The sequence below is a fragment of the Podarcis bocagei genome (genome assembly GCF_964188305.1).
Source record: "Podarcis bocagei genome assembly, chromosome: 4".
NCBI classification, from domain to species: domain Eukaryota; kingdom Metazoa; phylum Chordata; class Lepidosauria; order Squamata; family Lacertidae; genus Podarcis; species Podarcis bocagei.
This window is the reverse complement of record NC_138128.1, coordinates 609,990-634,608: the sequence shown is the minus strand read 5'-3', so window position 1 is coordinate 634,608 and position 24,619 is coordinate 609,990. Positions and strand designations below refer to the sequence as shown.

The 24,619-nt window shown below is 55.5% G+C and overlaps 2 protein-coding genes across 2 annotated transcripts; both read right to left on the bottom strand.

The window, feature by feature from the left end:
* Positions 1-1,925: 1,925 nt before the first annotated feature.
* On the bottom strand, positions 1,926-5,660 carry CPN2 (carboxypeptidase N subunit 2). Its single transcript, XM_081190323.1, has 2 exons — positions 5,559-5,660; positions 1,926-3,985 (listed from the first exon to the last, which is right to left on the bottom strand). The coding sequence occupies exons 1-2, from the start codon at positions 5,589-5,591 to the stop codon at positions 2,315-2,317; spliced, it is 1,704 nt and encodes a 567-aa protein (XP_081046449.1). The 5' UTR covers positions 5,592-5,660; the 3' UTR covers positions 1,926-2,314.
* A 4,650-nt stretch (positions 5,661-10,310) lies between these two features.
* LRRC15 (leucine rich repeat containing 15) lies at positions 10,311-15,276 on the bottom strand. Its single transcript, XM_081190318.1, has 2 exons — positions 15,171-15,276; positions 10,311-12,140 (listed from the first exon to the last, which is right to left on the bottom strand). The coding sequence occupies exon 2, from the start codon at positions 12,133-12,135 to the stop codon at positions 10,366-10,368; it is 1,770 nt and encodes a 589-aa protein (XP_081046444.1). The 5' UTR covers positions 12,136-12,140; positions 15,171-15,276; the 3' UTR covers positions 10,311-10,365.
* Positions 15,277-24,619: the final 9,343 nt, after the last annotated feature.

Sequence of the window (24,619 nt, the reverse complement as noted above, 5' to 3'; positions counted from 1 at the left end):
ATAGAATTGCAGAGTTAGATGGGACCCCTCCAGCACAGGGGTTCTCCGAGGGTGGGGCAGGCCACCCTGGAGAGGCAGGAAAAGGTGGCAAGTGGACAGGAAGATTTAGGGACAACCCAAGAAACATTTAAGCATCTCAGTATAGTATAAGGTAAAGGGACCCCTGACCATTAGGTCCAGTAGTGGCCGACTCTGGGGTTGTGGCGCTCATCTCGCTTTACTGGCCGAGGAAGCAGGCGTACAGCTTCCGGGTTATGTGGCCAGCATGACGAAGCCGCTTCTGGCGAACCAGAGCAGCGCACGGAAACACCATTTACCTTCCCGCCGGAGCGGTGCCTACTTATCTACTTGCACTTGCCGTGTTTTCAAACTGCTAGGTTGGCAGGAGCTGGGACCGAGCAACGGGAGCTCACCCCATCACGGGGATTCGAACCGCCAACCTTCTGATCAGCAAGTCCTAGGCTCTGTGGTTTAACCCACAGCGCCACCCACGTCCCAGTATAGTATAGCCTTTTCTACATGCTCACAGACCTACTGTGGAATTATCTGTTCTAGAACCTTTCCTGGTATCCAGGTCAAGCTCACCTATTGGTAGTAACCTGGGTCTTCCTTTTCTCCCCTTTTTGAAGATGAGGACACCATTTGCCGCCTCCCGTCTGTAGGGTCCTCACCTGTTCTCCAAGAATTCTTAGAGATAATAGACACAGGCTCTGAAATTACACCTGCAGGCTCCTTTAGTACCCTTGGATGCAGCTCATCAGGACCCGGAGATTTGAATTCCTTTAAAGTAGCTCGGTGTTCCCTTACTACCTTTTCCTATCTTGTTTTTCATTTTGTATTTTCAAATACAGGAAGAGAGAGTATATTTAACCCCTTCCCTCCCGTCCCCCTGTCCCAATTAAAACTTCGTATCAAAAACAGCATGTACAATCATACCTCGGGTTACAGGCGCTTCAGGTTGCATTTTTTCAGGTTACGAACCGCCAAAACCTGGAAATACTGGAAGGGGTTACTTCCAGGTTTCAGTGGTCGCACATGCGCCGAATTGCAACCTGCGCATGCGCAGACGCGCCGCTGCAGGTTGAGCAGCCCAAGCATCCACTTTATACATATACCATATGACTTCCCTTCCGCCTTTTTCCTGGTTCCTTTGCTTTTCTGCTGCTCCGCATAATCCACATCTTTTTAATCATCCAATTTGTTATACACATGGAATCTATCCCATAAGGAGATAGTCCCTTTGTGCTCTGTTGGCTGGAAGCAACAAGGCATCTCTAGCTAAGGAGATGTTGCTTCTTCTATGAATGGAGCCAGAGAGAGAGGGGGGGGCTTTGTGCCTTGCCCTTTTGTGTTACCTGGACAGGTAAGGTCACGCCCATCTCTAGGCACATGTAGAGGAAGTTTGCCCCAGCCCAGGAGGAAACAGGAAGTTGACCTGCTGGCTGGTACAAAGCATCCCCTTACATGTCCACTCTAGGAATGTTGTACTAGACTTCTCCACCTTTGTGCCAAGAAGGTTCTAGCTGTGGACGTAGTGTATAGTAGTAAACTCTCTTGTTTTTTGGGGACCTCTGTTGTTATCATCCCCATGAGAAAAATGTCAGGTGTTTGGGGAAAAGATTTTTAAATATCTTTTTAAATTCATTATATATATTCCTTAATTATTTTACAGGACATGTTAATAAAAGATCCCGCAAATTCATTACACTTCCAACACATACCTTTTTCTTTTTTTAGACATTTTCACCAATCTGGTAGGTGTTAAATACTGTCTGTGGGCCATTTTCCTAATATAGTAGTAGTAGTAGTAGTAGTAGTAGTAGTAGTAGTAGTAGTATATTTTGCTAGAGTTATAACCTATGCCCAGCTATGAATGTGTGTCTACCCTTACCCCATGCCCACAAGAAGCTCCCACACAAAAGGAATAAAGAAAGCTTGGTTTATTATACGAAATGAAAGTGACAGAATATATAAATGCTGCTTCAGGCCGCAAATCCTGCAAGACGTACACCCCCACCCTGCCCTGGGAGGCAGTGGATCCATGCTTTGAGAATCCCCAATGGGTGACCTTTGGGATCCTGGGGAGACCAGCAGATAAATCTACACAGACAAAGCCTGATTTGGGTCACAACGGCTTCTGTTTCTGTTAGCGTCTGTGATGATACCAAGCACGTCCTGGCGACATCCCTGCAGTGTAGGCCTCCCTCGTCCCCATGAGGATGCAGCAAGGCTCAGGTGGGGCTGGAGCCCCCTCTCTCCGGAGGGCCCCCCCCCAGCTCTCCGGGTCACACTGGCAGGGCAGGGGATGCCGGCCTCAGGGGGCTTCCGAGGGGGCTGCCACCGCCTCCCCTCCGGGCAGGGGCTCAATGCTCACAGCCACCTGGACCTTCACGGCGCCGCAGCCCGAGTCCAGGATCCAGCCCTTGCTGAAACTCTGCCCTGCCTCCTGCTGGCTCTCTCCCGGCGGGAGACTCAGGCTAAGCTGGTGGCAAGCGTCGCGGTCGCACGCCAGGTGGATGGCACCTGCCGGATCCCGGTAGGTGCACGGAGGGCGGGCGCCGGGTTCCGCGGAGGTCTCCTCCATCCCCGGCTCCGCCCGGCACCGGGAGGGCGCGAGGCCCCGCCGACAGACCAGCTGCTCTTTCTGCACGGCCGGCAGGCTCAGCCCCTGCAGGTGAGCCGGGCTCCTGCACAAGGCCCGCGCGTTGATCAGGGGGTCCGTGTCCTGGAGCCAGTCTTTCAGGGGGGCCAGGTGGCAGTCGCACGTCCAGGGGTTGCCCTTCAGGGCCACATTGCCCAGGATGACGTTGCCCTCGAAGACCCCCTCCGACAGGGTGGCCAGCTGGTTGTGGGACAGGTCCAAGGCCTCCAGGGTGGTGAGGTTGGCAAAGACGCCCCTGGGCAGGGCGGTGAGGTTGTTGTGGCTCAGCTGCAGCCTGGCAAGGGCGCTCAGACCCTGGAAGACCCCGGCGGGCAGGTGGGCGAGGCGGTTGTGCGATAGCCCCAGGAACGCCAGGCTGCCCAGGTTGCCAAACAGCCCCTCGGGGATGCTCTGGAGACGGTTGCCCGCCAGGGAGAGCTCGGCGAGGTGAGGGGTGCCCTGGAAGAGCCCGTCGGGCAGCTCCGCCAAGCGGTTGCCGTCCAGGTAGAGGAAGGTGAGGTTGCGCTGGGCGGAGAAGACGGCGGCTGGCAGGCGCTCCAGGGCGTTGTGCTGGAGGTGGAGGCGCGTCAGGGCGCTCAGCGGGGCGAAGGTGCCCGGGGGCAGCTCTGCCAGGGCGTTGCCGTCCAAGAAGAGCTCCCGGAGCTCTCTCAGGGGGCCGAAGAGGCCGGCGGAGAGGCCAGCCAGGCGGTTGTCGCTCAGCTTCAGCACCCGCAGGGCCGAAAGCGGGCCGAAGACCTCCGCGAGCAGCTCCGCGAGGTGGTTTTGGGACAAGGTGAGGGTCTTGAGGGATGACAGCGGGCGGAAGACGTCCTGGGGCAGAGACCCGACCTCGTTCCCCTGGAGGTGGAGGGCTTCCAGGCGCGGCGTGTTGCTGAACAGCTCCGTCTCCAGGCTTTTGATGGGGCTGAACTTGACGGCGAGGCTGCTGAGGTTGGCCAAGCCCAGAAAGGCCTCTCCGCTCAGAGCGCTCAGCTGGCTGGACGAGATCTCCAGCTCGCGGAGCTCCGGCAGCCCCTCGAAGGCCGCGCGTCCCAGAGATTCGAGGGGGCTGCCCAGGAAGGCGAGTTTGGCGAGGCGGCGGCTGCCGGTTCTGTTGGCGAAAGCCCCGCTCTGAAGCGAGAACAGGGGGGCTCCCACGAAGAAGAGCTGGGTGGCGCTGGCGGGGACCTCCTCGGGGATGTCCTCCAGACCTTCATCCGAGCAGAAGACGGTCAGGTTCCCAAAGCACTGGCACAGAGCCGGGCAGGGAACCGCGGGGCCACCGGGCTGTGCCAGGGCCGAGAGGCAAAGCAGCAGCAAGTGCCCGGCGGCCACCCATTTGCCCTGCGGGAGAGGAAGGCAAAGGAAGGCCAGTAAGTGCGGGAATGCTCAGGAAGGCAGGAGAGGATGTGCTGTTCGACCACTGAGCGCAGGAGAGCGCTGAGGCCAGGCTGGCCCAGGAGGCAAAAGAGAAAATGCTGCCCACTGTGGAAGGACGTGCGGATCCAAAATTGGCCTCCACAGTCACTTACGGACCCACTGTTAAAACCGTGTTCACGGAAGAAAATCTTACTCAGCTATGAGAGATCGCCAAAGAAAGAAGTAGAAGTGGCAGCCCCTACCCTCTGGAACTCCCTGCCACTTGATACCACACAGGCACCTTCTCTGGTCTCTTTTTAACACCTTTCTAAAAACATTCTTGTCTATAAACATTCTTCAAGTCTGTCCAGATGCTTGAAAAGCTGGTGTGGATTTAAAGCTCTTTCAGTATTTTAACTTTTTATATGTTTTAAAACTGTTCTTGTAAACTTTTCTTGATTTTATAGTTTTATCTTTATGTAAACCACTTTGAGGGTGTGGGTGGTCTTGTGCTTTCTTTACAGTTAAGAAGTGTAGACATTTTATGAAATCATAAACAGTTTATGAAATCATTTTATGAAATCATAAACTGCTAAACAGTGTCACTGGCTGGGGGCTTGTCGGGGCTTCTGCTCCCCCCCCCCAAAAAAGCACGGATCCAAAGGGCACTCGATTCCTTTCTTTAGCTCTGGCTTTGAGTTCTATCCCATATCCATATCCTCATCTAGGTGCCCTTTTTCTGCCCCCAGAAGGGGCACTAACTTGCTGGCAAGAGCCCTGTGTCTTCCTACAGATGTGAGAGACACTATTGGTGGTTTTTTGCTGTAAGGGGGAAATCCTCATTTCTTTGCTGGGAAAGGCCTCTGACGCCAGGCAGAGAATGAGGAGGGAATTTCATGTTTTAGAAAAATGCCAGCGATGGACAATGGCACCAGGTCGCCCCTGCCTTTCCTGTAAGCCAGTGGCTGGGGGGTTTCCCTCTGCCCACTCCCCCTGCCATAACAAATTGGGGCACGGGGTGTTGGACCGTCCTTGTGCAATGGCACAAGGGGCACCAGCCTCTGCCTTACCCTTAAAGCACGTTCAAAGTGCATTCCACCCCTAAAACACACACACACACACACCAGTGGGAACAGTAGTTTAGCCCTCGCAGAGCTACAATCCCCAGCACCCTTCACAAACTACAGTTCCCAGGATCCTCTGACCTGCTTCACATATCTGGTGCAGGAACGGCCTTAGACCAGATTCTCACTCCCAGCTGGCAGGGCTCAAATCTGAGCAGTCGCACCCAAATCACAGAATCGTAGAGTGGGAGGGTGATCTAGCCCAGTTGCCCTGCCATGGAGGAATCACAGCTTCAGAATCCGCCCCCCAATTCTGCTTAAAACCCTCCACCACCTTTGAGGAGCGACCTTTGAGGAGACCCATTGCTCTCCCCAGCAATGAGAGAACCCCCTCAACTGAGAGCCCAGACCCCTTTGCCCTGCCCACCCCACCCTCTGCTAAAAGGGGGGCTTGGTTTGCTCCTGCCCATTTTGGGGGACCCCTGGGCACTTACCCTGGGCGGGTCCAGGCCCTCAGGCAGAGCCATGCTGCCGTCCTCCCTCCTCTGCCTGCCAGAAAAGCCTCTCGCTCTGCGGTGTTTGCCAGCCAAGATGGAAAGTCACTGACCCGCCAAGTGGGACGGGCCTGGCGGTCCTGCTTATCGGAGGCCCCGTCCTGGGTCCCCGCAGATTCCGGGCAAGGGCCGGTGGCCTCAGAGGGGGCGGGGAGGGCACTGGCCTCTGGGCAAACAGGCAGCAGGAAGGACTGCCTGGAGGTAGCAGAGGCACCTGGGGAGAGGGGCACGACTCTGCCCTTGCCGAGAGCGGGCCCTGCCATCCCAGGGTTTGGCAAGCTGCCTCTCTCAAAAAGATCTCTCTCAAAGTATCACAGGACAAGTTCATGGAGGAGAAGAGGGCTGTCAGTGGCTCCCAGCCAGGAGGGCTCTGCTCTGCCTCCACAGATAGAGGCAGCGATGCTTCTGAAACCCCAGGAGGGGAGAGTGTTGCTCTCGTGTTCGAATCCTGCTGTGGTTTCCCTTTAGGGAATCTGCTCAGCCCCTGTGAGAACCAAGCGGGGGAAGGAGGGGAAGCTGGAGGTGTAAAAACGAGACTTCTTTGCTGACTTAATTATGCTGAATAGTTTTCATTGGATTTTGAATATATGTGCAATTAATTATCACAGCTTTGCATTTTAGTGCGCGGTTGTCTTCTTTGCTGGTTGTGCAATCCTGCTATTCCGAATAGGGCTTTTTAGAGTGTGTGTGGGAGAATGGGGCACTGGCAACTGGGCAGGGCTGGCCCCTAAAAGCAGCGGCGGAGCAAGCCGATTGGGCGCCTGGGGCAGCACCCATGCCCTGCGCCCAGGGCCGGGTCAGGTGAGCCGGGGCCGGACACATTGTGGGGTCTCCGAGGAGTCCGCCTGCCTCCTCCCCCTCAGCCACCCTACAGCTGAGGGGGAGGTGGCAGGCGGACCGTTTGGGGCAGAGCAGAGCCTGCGGGTGGCCAAGCCTCTGCATTACTCCCAGGAGAGACGCGTGGCTCAGGCGCACTGTAGGCCCCCCAGCGAGTGCCACCTGGCATTTTGTCACCCCCTCAGTGGTGACACCCGGGGTGACCTTCCTCCACCCTTGCCTAAGAGTTAGGGAACCACTTTTGGTGCCTTCAGTACTGGAGGGGAGCGAGTGGGAGCGACTGAGCAGCTTCTGCTTCTGAGCAGGAAAGTTAATAGTGGTTTTGCGTCCTCTAAAGAGCAGCCCCTACGAAGGGCCTCTCCTGCCTTATCTGGTGCAGAAAATAAAAGGGAGAAGAGGATCCCCTCCCCGTGCTTAATCAGTATGTTTTCCGCTTTTTGGAGAACAGCAAATAACAGAGGAAGGTTTGATTTTGCAATATGCGGAGGCCGGCCTGGCATGCGGCAGAAACCGCCAGAGTCGTTCCTTAATTCCTTCCCTCCAAACACTTCTGGGCTGCTCTTCAATTAAAACTACCCAGAGCTGTTTTGCCTTCAAAGGACCAGATGTGGGATGAGGGGAACCACCCCACAAGACCTGGTATCTCAGGGAGCCGGAGTTGCCATGCCCGCCTGGGCACCAGGACAGTCGCTCACTCATTCACTCACACACCACTCCTGCTGCCACGTCCAGAGGACTCTTGGCTGGGCCCGTGGGCAGGAGAGTCAGCCCTGCTGCCGCCTGCATGCTGGGCCCTCGACTTGGACCCCGCAGCAGCCCCCTGAGTGCAGGAGGGATTTGCGCAATGGTGGGAGAAGTGCGGGGCTTGGGAGATTCTCCACTGTTTGGCTCCAGAGAGTTCACAGCAGCCACAGGTCTGGAAGTCAAACCAGCCCCATCACCCAGCTGAGGTCCAGCTCCGAGGGCCTTCTGGCGGTTCCCTCACTGCGAGAGGCCAAGTTACAGGGAACCAGGCAGAGGGCCTTCTCGGTAGTGGCGCCCGCCCTGTGGAACGCCCTCCCACCAGATGTCAAAGAGATAAGCAACTACCTGACATTTATAATCCATCTGAAGGCAGCCCTGTTTAGGGAAGCTTTTAATGTGTGATGCTGTATTGTTTTAATATTTGGTTGGAAGCTGCCCAGAGTGGCCGGGAAAACCCAGCCAGATGAGAGGGGTAAAAATAATATATTATATTATTATTATTATTATTATTATTATTATTATTATTATTATTATTATTAACCTGGAGAAGTACCGTACATCCACTGTTTCATTCAGAAATTTTTTTTCTTGTTTTCCTCCTCTAAAAACTATGTGCGTGTTATGGTCAGGTGCGTGTTATCGAGCGAAAAATACGGAAGGTGTCTTGGAGGCAGCAGAAGAGTCGTCTTCCAATATTCCAATATCTCAAGGGATGCCACATGGAAGGTGGAGCAAGTTTCTTCTCTCCTGGTCCAGAAGGGAGGAGCCAAATCCACAGATTCAAGTAACCAGAAAGGAGACCCAGCATTGGAAAGGACTCAGGAGGTGGGCATTCTCCTTCCTTGGAGGTTTGGCGCTGGCTTGGATGCTTGAACTGGGGGCTGGACTGGATGTCCTTTGGGGGTCCCTTCCAACTCCACAATTCTATCATTCAATTCTGTGTGTGCTGGATGTGCTTTAAATGTATGGGGCAGATCCACTCTGAGATTTGGGTCAGGAGGGGGCAATTGAAGGACCCTGAACTTCACGGCTGCCTGAGAAGCAGTTTATATATCGTGAGTTTCAGCCTGGAAATGCATACCAGCCTCAGCCCCGCCTCCAACCTGCAAAATTATCAGTGGCCTACACTGCAGGGCTGTTGTACCCAATTCACCACCATATGTACACTGATGTCAGAAGCAGACCTAAAAATATCCTCCTGGCCTGAGAGTCACTGGGTGCAACACTCTTCCCCCCCCCCCCCCCAATCAGGGTGTTTGATTTCAGGGGAAGAGAAGTGAATCATAGAATCATAGAATCATAGAGTTGGAAGAGACCACAAGGGCCATCGAGTCCAACCCCCTGCCAAGCAGGAAACACCATCAGAGCACTCCTGACATATGGCTGTCAAGCCTCTGCTTAAAGACCTCCAAAGTAGGAGACTCCACCACACTCCTTGGCAGCAAATTCCACTGTCGAACAGCTATTACTGTCAGGAAGTTCTTCCTAATGTTTAGGTGGAATCTTCTTTCTTGTAGTTTGGATCCATTGCTCCGTGTCCGCTTCTCTGGAGCAGCAGAAAACAACCTTTCTCCCTCCTCTATGGGACATCCTTTTATATATTTGAACATGGCTATCATATCACCCCTTAACCTCCTCTTCTCCAGGCTAAACATGCCCAGCTCCCTTAGCCGTTCCTCATAAGGCATCGTTTCCAGGCCTTTGACCATTTTGGTTGCCCTCCTCTGGACACGTTCCAGTTTGTCAGTGTCCTTCTTGAATTGTGGTGCCCAGAACTGGACACAGTACTCCAGGTGAGGTCTGACCAGAGCAGAATACAGTGGCACTATTACTTCCCTTGATCTAGATGTGCAGGGATCCCTCAAGCCCACCCAAAGTTCACAAAACGTAGCCGGGGCTAAAACCGTAACCACGTGTGTTTTTTATTGAGCATTCCACAAACAGAGTGGCTTCGAAAGAGAGTTCTTTCTCCAAGGAATTTGACGCCCCCAAAGTGAATCTGTCCGGAGTATTTCATCTACAGAGAAAGGAGTGGCGGCCGTCCTCCAGTGGCTGACTGCCCCAAAGAACCTGGGAAGGGAGATAGACTGCCTCTGGACAGGGAGGTTCTATAAGATCAGAGGAGGCGGCTGGAGCAGCCAAAGCAGGTCCAGCATCCTTCCTTCACAGTGGCCAACCGGATGCCCCATGGGAAACCCACAGGCAGGATTCGAACCCCAGCCTAGGGAGATGCTGCAGGCCAGTGTTGCCAGCATTGAGCTAGATGGAGAGCAGCAGCCTGGCTTCTTTTGCCCCCTGACTTTGCAGGGATCCCAGTCTGGCTTCCCAGCAGGGGCCTCCCCTCCCCCCGCTGCAACCCCCACCGGCCCCTGAGCTTCCCCTGCCCCCCAGGGACTGAGGACCCTCCCTCAGCAGAAGCAGCATGTGCCTCCGCCCAGGCCAGTGGCCCACAGAAGGCAGGCCCAGGAGCCAGGTCTCCTTCTCTCCTCTGAGGGGGTGTCACCCGTTACATTTCATATATTTCATGGCATTTATATAGCACCTTTTGCTCCAAGGAGCTCCAGCGAGTGAGTGTGGTTCTCCTCACAACAGCCCTGCAAGGCAGTCTAGGCTGAGAGGCAGAGACTGGCCCCCAAGGGGAGCATCACATGGCCGAGAGGCGATTCAAACCCTGGACTCTCCCGGGTTCCTAGTCCAGCGCTCTAACCACTACGCCACCGCTGCCTCTCCCGAAGAGCAGGGACAGCAAAGCTGCCCACATCCCCCCCGTCGCCCAAAGAGCAGCCCCGCTCTCCAGCCACGGAGGGTTGCCCGCATGGCTGAATGACCACGGGATGCAGAGCACCTGGCGGAGCAGGACAGACAAGGGCCTCATCCTGCCCAGCTAGTCTGCACATGAGTGGATCTATGGAAGAGATTCCTTCGTTGCAAGGGGTTGGGCTAGATGACCTTTGGGGGCCCCTTCCAATTCTCTGACTCATCCATCGGCCCCTTGCTTCAGAAGGGCATGTGCGTGAGCAGGTGGGAGGGTGCCCGTTGTGCCCGAGGGAGGGTGGCACATCTGGGGAAAGGGATACAGAGCCCAGCATCTCCCCCCCCCCGCCCCACTGCCCTCCCCCCTGACCCCATCCATCAGTCTGGTTGGCCAGCTCTCCTGAGCGCCCTTCTATGCCTTGGCGAGGTCCCGGCGGGCCTTCCTCCTGTACCCGTAGACAGCCGCCGCCAGCAGCGTCCCCAGGAGCAAGGCAGAGCCCACCACCAGGCAGGTGACCACCACCCCCGTCTGGGTGCGCGTCAAGCCCCAGATGCCCCCCTCGGCCGGCGCAACGCCCGGGGTGAGCACCCTGGGGGCTGCCGTGGAAAACTCCTGCTCTGCCTCTGCGCTGCCGCCTTCGTGGTCCAGGGGCGGCTGGGCACGCGTGGGCATCACGGTCTCTGGGCTCGTGTCCTGGTCAGGGACCTCCGCCTGGCCCGAGGTGGCCATCGTGGGCCCCTCGGTGGCCTCTGGGCTCTGGGCCGGACCAAAGTGCTCCTCCTCCAGTTCGGCAACAGGCTGCCCCTGCAAGGGGGGAGGCCAGGCGCAGACAGGGCGGCTGCCCCCCAGGCGGGCACCGTTCTCCCTCAGCCAGCGCCCGAGGGCCAGCAGGGCGTCGTCGCAACGCCAGGGGTTGTCGTGCACCTTGACCTCCCTCAGGTGGGGCAGCTGCTCGAAGATGCCCGCCGGGAGGCTCTCCAGGGAGTTGTTCTGCAGCTGCAGGTTCACCAGGTGGGGCGTGCTGCGGAAGAGGCGCTCTGGCAGGGAGGCGAGCCGGTTGTTCTGCAGGGAGACGTTCTGCAGCTTGCCCAGACCCCGGAACATCTCCCCGTCGAGGGTGCGGAGCTGGTTGGTGTGCAGGGAGACCTCCAGCAGCTCCCCCAGCCCCTCAAAGGCCAGCGGGGAGACGGAGCGCAGGCGGTTCCTGCTCAGCACCAGCAGCTGCAGCTCCGTCAGGTTGGCAAAGACCCCGGCGGGCAGCTGGGCCAGCTGGTTGTCGTAGAGCCACAGCTCCTTCAGCCGCGGCATGGGGCCAAAAGTGGCCGGCAGGAGCTCCTGGAGCGCGTTGCCGAAGAGTGAGAGGCGGGAGAGCTCCGGAAGCTCCAGGAGCAGCCCCCGCGGGAGGGACTCCAGGCGGTTGTTGGACAGGTGGAGCTTCTGCAGCCGGCGGTTGGCCGAGAGGAGCCCGTCGGGGAGGCGCCGGATCCGGTTCTGGTGCAAGCCCAGCTCCTGCAGGTCCGGGAGGGCGGCGAAGGCGCGGGGGGCCACGTCGGCCAGCTGGTTCTCGTAGAGGCGCAGCACCTGCAGGCGGCCCAGGTGGGCGAAGAGGGCGGGCGGGAGGCGGGAGAGGCGGTTCTTGGCCAGGTTGAGCTTGAGCAGGGAGGGCAGGTGGTCAAAGGCCCCCGGAGGGACGGACGCCAGGCTGTTGCCATGCAGCTGGAGTTCCTTGAGGGTGCCCAGGCGGCTGAAGTGCGCCGGGTGAAGGCGCAGGAGCTGGTTCCCCGAGAGCAGCAGCGACTCCAGTTTGTCCAGGCTGCGGAAGACGCCGGCGGGCAGCTCCTGGAGGCGGTTGCTGGAGAGGCTCAGGTAGCGGAGGGAGAGCAAGCCCCGGAAGGTGTCCGGGTCCAGGCGCGCCAGGCTGTTCTTCTCCATCCGCAGGGCGATGAGCAGAGAGGCGTTGCCAAAGGCCCCCGCCCCCAGTTCCGTCAGCTGGGTGCCAATCACCTGCAGGCTCATGGCGTTGGCGGGCAGGGGGCCGGGCATGGCCGAGATGTGGGGTCCCGAGCACTCCACCTGCGCCGTCCGGGAGCAGGCGCACTCCTCGGGGCATTGAGCCCACGCCAGGGCCAGCGCCAGGCAGCCCGCCAGCAGCAGAAGAGGGGCACGGCCTCTGGGATCCATGGGGCCTGCGGGCAAAAGACAGGTCAGGCGTTAAGAGCAGAAGGACATAAGGCAGGCGTGCCCAAACTTTTCCAAAGAGGGCCAGAATTGATGAAGTGAGCATGCATGAGGGCCAACCTTTCCCCCCGATATTATTTATTACGATATTATTTGAGCTTTTTTTTAGGGTTGAAGCTGTTGAGCTTTGTTTTTAGGCTTGAATTTGTTGAGCTTTGGGGCATTTCCCCACAACATTGACACCAATACATAAACTGCCAAAGGAGCCGGATAAAAAACGGTCCCCAAAACGGACTTTGGACATGCCTGGCCAGGCCAACGCAGCTTTGTCTTGGACGGCTCTGTTGTCACGGTCAGAGGACCCAGCTGGATGGGCCGCAAGGTCAACAGGACGGCACCATCGCTTGCAAACCCTCTAGCCCAGCGGCCCTCACCACATCTAGTGGCAGGTGGTTGTTCCCCAGGATAAGCAGTGCCTTTTCTCCCCATAACGTCCCAGGCAAGTCTTGGTGTGGCATCGTAAGCCCACCACCGTCTCCAGCGTGGCCCAGCTGCGTCGGCCACCACTCAAAAGAACAGCAAGCAGGGCAGGGGTGGGGTGCTGGGGGGGGGGGTGGAGCAAAGATTAATTCCTGCATTCGGTAGCAATTAGAACTGGCTCCAGCTCCTCAAGGCCTTTGAAATGGAGAACTCAAACAGGCACTCTTGGCCAGTGGTTGGAAAGGGACAGCTCAGGCGTATTAATTCATGGAAAGAGCAGAGGACAGTGCAGAAAGGAGATGCGGGGGGTCCCCTAGCCCCTCTCCCTCTCTCCCCACACAAGAACTCCTGGACATCCACGGAAGCTGAATGCTGGAAGATTCAGGGCAGATGAAGGAAAGTCCCTACTTCATGCAGTGCAGAGAGGAACTTGTGGAACTCCTTGCCACAGGAGGGAGTGATGGCCGCCAACTTGGATGGCTGTAAAAGAGGACTGAGGAAATTCACTAAGGAGGAGAGGGCTATGGGGGGCTCCTAGCCAGGGGGGCTCTGCTCTGCCCTCCCCTGTCAAGAGGCAGAGATGCTTCTGAGTCCCAGTTGCTGGGTGTTGCGAGGGGAGAGAATTCCTCTTGCACTCAAATCCTGCTTATGGGCTTTTGCAGAGGGGTTTTGGAAAGGAAAAACGCTGATAAAAGAGTAAGGAAAGGAAATGGGCAAGAAATCCTGCAGTCCACACGCTTCAGAGCAGCCGGGCGGAGCTGCTGCCACTGAACTCTTCCCCCCCCCCCCCCCCGGAAAAGGCCCCTTCCCCCTCCCTGGGCCTGGATCTGAGAGCCAGAGAGCGGTGGTGGTGACAGTCTCACACCAGGACCAGGGAGAGACCTGTGTTCAAATCCCCCACTGGGCCATGAAGCTCACTGGGCGTGACCCCAGGCCAGTCGCTTCCTCTCTGCCTAACCTCCCTCACAGGGTTGTTGCGAGGGAGGAAAATTGTGGGCTCATCCACATGTAGCTTTTGTCCCACGCTTTCCAGGCACAGGCCTGAACTTTGCAGATCCGTGTCCAAGCCCCCTTTGTTTTCCCTGAGTTTTCCCTGTGGAAACCTGCCCTTCAGAGCTGGGGTGCAACAAATGACAATTTATATGTTTTCTGTGGGTTGCCAGTGGCTCTGATTCAGTGGTAAAGAGGGGGGGGGGGAATCATGGGGAAAGAAAGTGCAGAGATGCCAGCCAGCCCATTGCCAACAGGCATTGTCATAGAATCTCAGAATCATAGGGCTGGAAGGCACCCCCAGGGGTCATCTAGTCCAACCCCCTGCAAGGCAGGAGTTGCAGCTACAGAATCCCTGACAGGTTTGGCCCCTGCTTAAAAACCTCCCGGGGCGGAGAGCCCACCATTGTGGTGCCTTAGGGCAGAGTGGAAGACCTCCATCCGCCCAGCACTGCTTCAGCCTTCCTTGGTGCCAGAGGCAAAGATGTAACCCACTGGGAGAAGTCAAATACAACATTCCTTGTTTTCCTAGAGTGGACATGCAAGGCGATGTTGGTCCAGCCAGTCAAAACTTCCTGTTCCTCCTGGCTAGAGCACCCTTCCTTTTGCATGTGATAAAAGGTGGGCGTGACCTTACCTGTCCAGGTAATAAAAGAACGAGTCACGCAGCACTCTCTCTCTTTTTGACTTCCTTCTTTGTAGGACCAGCTTTTTAGCTTGGGACTGCTATGCTCTCAGCTAGCAGAAGCACTGGGATTATTCCCCCATATGGGGTAGATCCACATGTACATATTTGTAACTAAGTCTGTCTTCAGGAATCCAACTGTGAACTGATGTGAGTAAACTTCTTTTATTGACTTAGATTGTCGTGTCTTTATTCTTTTTAAGAGGGATTAAAGGGAACTTACCAGGAACGTGCAATTCAATCTGAGACAGACTGAATTGTATAGTAGTGAGAGACTCACACGAGCCTGCGGCCAGCTATCTGCTGTGCATGTAAAAAGGGGAATGTAAACTCTACTAAGTAAAGGAACTTGCAAGTGCAAGGAAGGATATTAATAAACAATATATCCTCTCCTGCACCCTGGACATTTCCACAAATGATCCGCCAGGAAGTCCAGCAGAGCTCAGCGCTTCCAAGATGAGAAAATTACGAGGCTGCCTCCCTTGGTGGGGCCTGAATGTGCTCCTCATTAGCGCCTGAGGCCGAAATGTTCCCCAGAGCGTCTGGCGCGCTTGAGGGCTCGGAGCGGAATAATATTCGCTGGTGAGGCTCCTGGCTGGAAACTCTGAACGAGGCTGGTGGTCAGAGAAGGCTTTGTGGCTGCAGTAATTGCACACAGCCAAGGCATGCTCTGGAAGCGGCACTGAGTGCTGCGCCTTGGCAAGCGCATGGGCTGCCGCTCTACGTTCAGGGCCCAGGAGCTCATCTTCACTGGCCAGGAGTAGCGCATGATGCCAGGGAGACCCCATCACAGGAGCACCAGCAGTAGCCAGCCAGCCCCAGGCCTGCAGGAGAGAGCTGGGAAGGGCAGGGTAAATATGGTGTACGGTTCTGGTTGCCTCACCTCAGAAAGGATATCGCAAACACGGGGAAGGTTCAGAAAAGAGCAGCCACAATGATCAAGGAGGTGAAGCCCCTGTGAAAAAAGATTGCAGCACCTGGGACTTTTAAAAAAGAAAAGACGGAAAGGAGAGTTTTCCTCAATGCTAGAATTCATGGGCAGCCAAGGAAGTTGAATGTTGGAAGATTTCAGGACAGCTAAAAGGAAGGGCTCCCTCACACAGCACCCAGTTAACCTCTGGAACTCCCTGCTGCAGGACGCAGTGGTGCCTGCAAACCTAGATGGCTTTACAAAAGGATTAGAGAAATTCATGGAGGAGGAAGAGGAGGCTGCCAAGGGCTCCCAGCCAGGACGGCTCTGCTCTGTCTCCACGGTCAGAGGCAGCGATGCTTCTGAATCCCAGTTGCTGGAAACCTCAGGAGGGGAGAGGGTTGCTCTTGCATTCGAATCCCACTTGCAGGCCTTCCACTGAGGCACCCTACTCTGCAATTCTGCGAAGGGCTCTCATGCTGGGGGGGGGGGGCGGCAGCAGCAGCGCTTTTCTCCTTGCAAGAGACCATTTCAAGGCAGCCGCTCGTCAGAAGGAAGGGCTGCAAACTCAGCCAGGCCAAAGCCGACAGTTTTATGTGGCCGCCTGCCAGCTTGGAAAGAAACGCATGCAGGATCCTCTTGGGCTGGCAGACAGCCTGGCGGGTGCAGCTGGTGCCACAGGAGGCATTGCAGTGGGTGGGGCCGCTGCCTGCTGGTGTGGCCCCCACCCCACTTGCAGGCGCCTGTGGCCCCAGCCTTTTCTCTCTGCCCTGGGGCAGCTCAGCTTGCCAGGCGGGGCAGCTGCAGTTTCCCCACAGGGGCTGCAGCGCCAAGGACCTCCCCTCCCTTCCTCTTCTGGACCAAGGGTGTGGGGCAGTGTATCTCCAACTTGAGTCCCCAGCTGTTGCTAGACTACAACCCCCATCATTCCTGACCACTAGCTAGGGATGATGGGAGTTGTGGTCCAACATTTGGAGACCCAAGTTGGAGAGTGAATGGAGGGGCGTCTTGACCTGGAAGTGCCTTTTCTGGACTGTTGCGCCCCCCCCCCCCGCACCTTGAAGTGCTTTCCAAGTGGTTAGAGAGGCATATGAATGGGAGAACCACCAGCATCCTGTTCCCCCAATGGACACCCATTCCTGCTTGGCAGGGGGTTGGACTAGATGGCCCTTGGGGTCCCTTCCGACTCACCCTTTCTAGGATTCTCTGCCCCAAAGTGGAGCCCACAAGCAGGATCCGGGCCCAAGAGCTCCCAGCAGCTGCTGTTCAGAAGCAGGAGCCTGGCCCTTGTGGCTGGCAGCCAAGGCTAGCCTTCTCCTCCGCCATGGACCACAGCTGGAAGGGCCCTCCAGGGTCATCTAGTCCAACCCCTGCAATGCAACCTCGGGAACTTGTCTCATCCTCTTTTAAAACCACCTCGGTTGGTGGCCATCCCTGCCTCCTGTGGGAGGGAGTTCCACGGTTTAACTCTGTGCTTCCTTCTATCTATCCTGAATCTTCCAGCTTCCAGGGGAGTTTCTCGTGTTATGAGGGTCGGAGAAAAACTTCTCTCTATCCGCTTCCTCCTTGCCAGGCAACGTTTTACAAACTTCAACGGCGATAGCTCAGTTGGTGGAGCATGGGGCTCTTAATCTCAGGGTCGTGGGTTCGAGATTCCTGCATCGCAGGGGGTTGGACTAGATGACCCTGGTGGGCCCTTCGAACTCTACGATTGCATGATTCTGTTGCCTCCTCTTTCGCTCACTTTTCCTAAACACCTCCAGCCTCTGCCCCTTTCTTCCTCGGGGAGTTGCTCCATCCCCACTGCCCTCCTTTCTGAACCTCCTCCAACTCCACGGCATCCTGTCCGGGTGGGATCCTGCACGTCGCCCACGCCGCCCCAGAGCGAGAAGAAGGGGGCGGAAATGGGGGGCACTTGCTGCTGCCCACTCCTGCTCCGCGGCTCCTCTGCCAGAGCAAACAGTGGCTTCAGGAGGAAGGAATCTCTGCAGAGTCAGCCCCCCCGGCTCCCCCCCCCCGCCACCACAGGCTCCCTTTCCCTGGCACATCTGGAAACGGTTTTCCCTGCAGAAGAGCCTTGTTTACAGAGAAAGGGCTTGCAAAGCGAGCCGAGCCCTCCCCGGGGAGGAAAACTTCAAAAGGCAGCGGCTCTCCCTTGGGAAGGGAGCATCCCAGACGCGGGAGAAGCAGCGCTGCAGACAGGAATTTCGCTGCCTGAGGGCGCTCCGAGGATTCAGACCCGCGGCTGCAGCCGCCTAGAGTTCCGCGGATATTCCCGGCCCTTTCGCTTCTCCTTGCGCCCCTTCCATTTGCCAGGTGCAGAGTGGAATGGCAGAGCGGGTAGGGGTCCCCAGGGGTCATCCAGTCCAACCCCCTGCGATGCTGCAGGAGTCGCAGCTACAGAATCCAGCAGGTTCCATCTGGGGATAGTCCCCTTCCCCGCGGGGGCTGAGGAGGCAGCAGCTCCCCTTACGGAGGGGAGGCGACACTTACCTGCTGGAGGAGGGAGGAGGGCGGAGTCCGGCGGTGGTTCCTCAGGCGGCCGCAGAGGCTGAGCAGGATGCGCTCCCCGTCCCGGGCTGGGGCTGCTTCTCCGGCTCTCTGGCGCTCTCCTCCCTGTATTTAAACTCCCCAAACCAATGAATCAGCAAAGGGGGGAAGCGTCACAGGTTCCTGAATTCGCCTTTCTGGAACAGAAAGAGAAGGACGGGGGGAGGAGGAGGAGGAGGAGGAGAGTGGGCGTTTGGGGGCTGGCTGGCTGGGAGCGACTGAGGAGGGGGCTGCCGCCTCCCTGAGCCCCACACCCCGCCTGCTGGGCTCCGGGACGCCCTCCTTGATCTCCTCCCCCCCCCCCCGAGGGCCGCCTTCGCTTAAGAGCCAAGAGGGATGAAGTCGAGGGACCAGCTCTGGGAGAGAGAGAGAGAGAGGAGGCGGCGAGGGGCCACCGGCCTGATCCTGGCAGACCCTCCCCACCCAGCTGAAATGGGCAGCGCAGCCCTGACCACAGGCCACCCTCAAAGAGAGAAGGACGGACAAAGAGGCTGCTGCTGGATCAGGCCCAGCGTCCACCCCAGTCCAGCATCCTGTTCTCCCAGAGGCCAAGCAGAGGCCTCAATGGGAAACCCATAAACAGGATTCAGGCAGGAGAGCAGCTCTCCTCTCCCGCCGTCTCAGAAGCTTCGCTGCTGCCAGCTGAGGAGACAAGCGCAGCCATTGGGACCGGGGGCCACAGAGAGCCTTTAACCTCCCATGAATTTGCCCAATCCTCTTTTCAAGCCATCTAGGTTAGTGCCCCCCCTGCCTCTGGTGGGAGGGAGTTCCATAGGTTAACTAAGTCCTGCATGGAAAAGTCCTTTCTCCTCCTCCTCCTCCTCCTCCTCTTCCTCCTCCTCCTCCTCCTCCTCCTTCTCCTCCTCTTCTTCTTCTTCTAGTTTATATTGCTATACCTGCAGGTCTCATAATAAAATCAGAATATAAAACCACAAAATACATAATCAAAATAAAAACAACCACAACCCAATCTTCCACTCTTCATTGGATGTGCATCAGTTTGAGTGTTGTTTGCTCTTCTGAGGGTGACTTTGTACCCATAGCCACACCCAGGACTTGTGTGGCTGTTGATGTAGTTATTAACAACAGCAACAACTCCCATAGCGTCCCAGGAATGGTGGTCCTCTGGGAAGGGGCTGGAAGTGTGTCTGTGAGCAGAAGTTTGGAAGTAGGTGAACAGGTGAAAGGTTCAGGTCAGGGGTCAGCAACCTTTTTCAGCTGGGGGCCAGTCCACCATCCCTCAGACCTTGTGGGGGCCAGACTATATTTTGAAAAAACACACAAACAAATTCCTATGCCCCACAAATAACCCAGAGATGCATTTTAAATAAAAGGGCATATTCTACTCATTTAAAAACGCACTGATTCCTGGACCGACCGTGGGCCGGATTGAGAAGGCGATTGGGCCAGATCCGGCCCCCGGGCCTTAGGGTGCCTCCCCCTGGTGTAGATCATGAAAGAGCCAAAGGACTAGCAGCCCTAAGCAAGATCTATCCTGTCCTGGTCTGGCTGGACTTCCTGCACTGCAAGGGGTTCATTGGACGAGATGGCAATTCTACGATTCTGTGAGAAGGATATTGTGAAGCTGGAAAAGGTGTAGAAAGGGTTAGAATGAAAGAGAATACACACACACACACACACACACACACACTTAAAATATAGATAATGGCAACAACACAGCACTATTTTAAAGCCATTTGTGTTAAAAAAAACCAAAACCCTTCCGCTCCCCAAAGGCCTGTTGGAACAAGAAACTATTATGGTGTCGGCAGAAGGACAGCAAGCCCTGCCGTCAGATGTCAAGGAAAGAAACAGCTCTCTGACTTTTAGAAGACATCTGAAGGCAGCCCTGTTTAGGGAAGTTTTGAATGTTTAATGTTTTATCGTGTTTGTAATATACTGTTGGGAGCCGCCAAGAGTGGCTGGGAAAACCCAGCCAGATGGGTGGGATATCAATAATAATAATAAACTTATTATTATTATTATTATTATTATTATTATTATTATTATTATTCATTTCATCCAAGGAACCCTGGAATTGGAGAGGTGTGTGCGAATCATGCCTGTCATGGAGAAAAGTCTTCCACTCTCCTAACAGCAGAAACCTCAGACATTCAATGAAGCTGAATGCTGTTGGAAGATTCAGGACATAGAAAAGAAAGTCCTTCTTCATGCAGAAGAGAATTAAACAGTGGAACTCCCTCCCACAAGAGGCAGCAGTGGCCACCAACCTGGACAGCTTTAAATGGGGATTTGACAAATTCATGGAGGAGGAGAGGGCTGTCCATGACTGCTGGCCACCCTTGGGATGCTCTGCTTCCACAGCCTGAGACAGTGATGCTTCTGAATCCCCATTGCTGGGGATCACAGGAGGGGAGAGTATTGATCTTGTGTTCGAATCCTGCTTGTGGGATTCCCACAGGCACCTGGGCAGCCACCGTGAGACCAGGATGCTGGGATCCAGAGCTGCTCTCCTGCTCGGATGTTCCTACAATGTGGGAAGGAAGTTCCGGACATTCTGAGGGCAAAGGCAAATTTCCTGGGGATGCAGATTAAAGGGGCCCCTCTAGTTAAGTCAAGTCACGATAAAAAGAAATTTTTAGCTTGGGGAAAATAGCAGCTCTGGAGCTAATGGTTGAAGACTGATTGTGTATGGTCTGCCTCAGAGGTGGGTGAATGGATCAGACCTTTAACTCCCCCACCCCCTGTGGCGGAAAACAACATCCCTGTGTGGTAGGTTCGGAAGAGAGACTGGCACCCAAAGTCACCCAGTGAGTGGGGGGGGGGTTCATCCCCTGGTCTCCCCCTGGTCCTAATCCAACACTCAAACCCGTTGCTGGTTTGGTGCCAGGCTCCCCGCCTGGAGAATTGTGGGTGCACAGCAAACTCGGGGCATGACCTTGCACAACACCACGGCTGGTCCTGGGTTAGGGAGTAGGGGAATGGGAGGGGCAGCGGAAGAGGAGATTGGGAAGAGGAGAGGAAAGAGAGAGGGGCAGCCCCTGCACCCCCAGCCCCACCGGTCCTGTGCAATGCACCAGCTCCCACAGAGAGGGAAGAGCAAAGGACCCCAATGTGTGGGCTGGTCCATCTTGCAGATTATGGGACCATTCCTCTGCAAGGACAGTAACCTTCTATGGAGTTTCTCTGGGTGGGGGGCAGTGCCCTCCTGTGAAGGAGGAGGAGGCTGCCTGATAGAAAGCTGCAGAGCGCCTAGAAGAAGCCCAGCAGAGATCGCTGGATCAGGCCAATGGCCCACCTAGTCCAGCCTCCTGGTCTCATCCTGTGAGGAACCTGCAAGCAGGATTCCAACACAAGACCACCTTTCCCCTCTGGTGGCTTCCAGCAACTGGTGTCCAGAAGCATCCCTGCCTCCGGCTGAAGGAAGAGCACAGCCACCATGACTGGTAGCCACCCACGGCCCTCTTCTCCTCCGCCATTATCTTGTCCAATCTGTGGGATGTCAAGTGCAACCTTTTCCTGTTGCCTAGAGTGGACACTTAGGGGAATGTGGCTCCAGACAGGGGGGACTTCTTGTGCGCGACCTTCCCCTGTGTGTGACCAGGTAGGTGGGTGTGACCCTAGCTGACCAGGTAAAAGGACTGGCCACACAACCATCTCCCTCTCTTTTTTAAATGTATTTTTATTAAAGATTTCTTGGTTTACAAAAGTATGTCTCTTTTTTCATGTTACATTTTCTACAGATCAGTTTCATTTGTTAACCATCTCCCTCTTGGCCCCTGACACTCTTCTTCTTGGACTCTCCTGGCTCTTAGCCTTCACACAGGATGGAGCCCACAAGCAGAAAGCCTGAGATGTAGCTCAGACTTCTTTTCACTTTAACCACAAGATAAAACCTGCCTTCAGATTACTGCTGTGAACTGAATGTGTACAAAACTCTATTCTTATTTTTAAAGAAGACTGTGTTGTGTTGTTATTATTTTAAGAGGGAAATAAAAGGAGAAACTTACCAGGAACAATCCAGACAGGACAAGCCAGACTGAATGGCTTAATTAAAGGAATGTAAGGAATCATCAGCTTGCTTCCGATAAGTTGCAAAGGGAATGTGCTCTGCTGTTTACTCACTAGCATTGAGTGAGGAGGGATAATAACAAAACAATATATCCTCTCCTACCTTCCTTAACATTCCCACACAACCCTCCTGGAAAGTCATCTCAGTTGGTGATCATCACCGCCTCCTGTGGCAGGGAGTTCCACAGTTCGTCTATGTTCTGAGCTCCCCGTTTTGCTAAGGGCTTGCTGTGCACTTCTCACAGCAGCCAGTTGAACTTTTGCTCCTAAAACTCATGGTGGCATTTCTTCCTACCGCCCTGTGAGAGGAAGCAGAGCATCTCCTCCCCCCCCCCCTCTCTAGGGCCCAGCTGGTCCCATTGCCCAGCCCTTGCTCCTCCAGCTGAAGGGCCCAGTCTTCCCATCTGCATCTCTCTCTGCCTCCATTGCCGCAGCTGAATAAATAGTCGGGACATTTTTGCACTTGGGTTTTGCTTACAAGAGCAAATGTAGTATAAACCAGAGTGCGGATCCAGGTGGCCTCATTCTCCCCCTTCATCTTCCAGCAGAGTGATGCGAGAGAGTTAAAATGCAACCCTGTAGAGTTGGAAAAGACCCAAAGGGTCATCTGGTCCCCCCCCCCTCCATGGGCTGGAGGGGAGAACAGCAGGGGGGGAGGACAAATTGGAGGAATCAGCCCTGCTGGAACAAGCTGGAAGTGGGAGGATGGTCGCAAGGCTGTCCAAATCTGGATGTGTGAGAGAGAGAGACCCGTCCTTCTCCCCTTCTGCCCCTGAATTCTGACAGCCAGCCCCACCCGCTTCCGGAGCAAACCCCCCACCCAAAAGACCGGCTTGCTCTCGCCAGCAAGGGGGTTGTCCCTGGACCAGACGAGGGCCTCGTCTCCCAACACGGGCTCCGCGTGCCAAGAGTCCCTGTGAACAAGGGAGCTCCCTGTGGCTGCCAATTTCTGGTCCTGGAGAGCAGCGAGTCCTGGATGACCCTCGGGGTGGATGTTCTCCTCTCTCTTCTTGGCAGCTGGGAAGAAAGGAGACAAGACTCCCAGAGACTCCCAGCTCCAGTTCAGAGCCAGTCTCTTTCTTGGGGTCACATTCCTCAAACTTCTCAACACACACACACAGCAGACTTCCCTTCCCTTTCAAAAACAGCCCCCAGTGGCTTATTCATCGCCGAGAGTGGAAACAAAAATAGAAAGCAGGCATGAGCTTCGCTGGAGCTGTTTTGGCCTCATTAAACCCTGGAAGAGGCTGGCGCAACATGCGCTGACGTGGCAACGGGAGGCGATGGGGCAGCCAAGAGGCTGGAGAGGAGCATGAGCCAGAGGCAGGAAGGAGGCCGGCTTGTCTGGGGGGGAGCAGGACACCCTTTGCACCACTTTGTGTCTTCCGGCTCCAGCGCAAGGCCTGGCAACCGCAGCCCAACAGAAGCAACACCGCCCCATTCCAGAATCCAGAGAAATGGAGAGGAGCCACCGGTTGCACGCTGAAGGAGAGGGAACAGGGGAATGAATAAGTGGAGGAGGGAAGGTCAGCCAGAGAAGCCCAGTGGGGGCGCCTTGGCATTCAGAGGCAAGCAGGGGGCAAAGGAAGGTGCTCCTCTGTGTCCTGGGAAGCAGCACACTGGTCCTCATCTAGCAGGACCCCTCTGCCCCAAAGCACCTTTTCTGCTCATGGAAGGTCACTCTAAATGAGTCTGGCGAGATTTGGGCTCTCCTTGCTGACTCCCGTGAGTGGACTCAGGAAGGGCTGCTTTCCTCTCCCAGCCCAAAGCCAACACCAGCCGTCCAGCCCACCACAGGCTCTCTGGTCTGAATAATAATAATTAACAACAACAACAATTTATTTATTTATACCCCGCCCATCCAGCTGGATTCCCCCAGCCACTCTGGGCTGCTCCCAGCAGAATATTAAAAATAGAATCAAACATTAAAAACTTCCCCAAACAGAGCTGCCTTCAGATGTCTTCTAAAAGTCAGGTAGTTGTTTCTTTCCTTGACATCTGATGGGAGGGCGTTCCACAGGGCAGGCGCCACCACCGAGAAGGCCCTCTGCCTGGTTCCCTGTAACCTCACTTCTCACAGGGAGGGAACAGCCAGAAGGCCCTCGGAGCTGGACCTCAGTTTCTGGGCTGAACGATGGGAGTAGAGACGCTCCTTCAGGTATATAGGTGCAAAGGTGCTTGCCTACCTGCACAGCCAGGTGCACAGAGCCCACGGGGCTGATGGGTCAGTGAGAAAGAGGAAGAGAAGACAGAAGGAAATGAACGTCCCCCTGGCCTTCCTCTCCGCTTGCCTGGCTGTCAGGGACAGCAGCCTCCTTACAAGCTGAACATGCATTCCTGCCCTGATTTCCAGATGTTTCACTGGAGAGGCTGCAAATCAACAGCAGGCGCAATGAATTTCATTTTGGCACAGGCTCCACAAGAACGAGTTGAACAGACATACTTGGATGAGATCAGCAAGTCCTACTTTTAGAAGTCACGGCAGGACGGGGAGGGAGAGGGGGAGGCGGCATATTGTTTTATACTAGGACTTGCTGTGAACCAGGCCGCTTTGTTGTTGATCTGCTAGTGCCCTGGTTCACCCATTTGCACGTCTTACAAAAAAATCAGTCATGCTCATCTTGAATTGTTCACTGGAGGCAAATTGCACGAGTTCTGATAGCCTCACTTTGTTTGGGAAACTTAGCATGGGCCAGAATTAGTGGGCTTGTTCCAGAGAGCCCGAAATAAGCAGACAGTAGCTGCAACTAAAATACGCATTTATGAATGAATGGAGGTTTAAAGGTGGCAACATGCCCATAGGAAACTATCAGAAAAACAAAAACAGTTTTGCAGCTAGA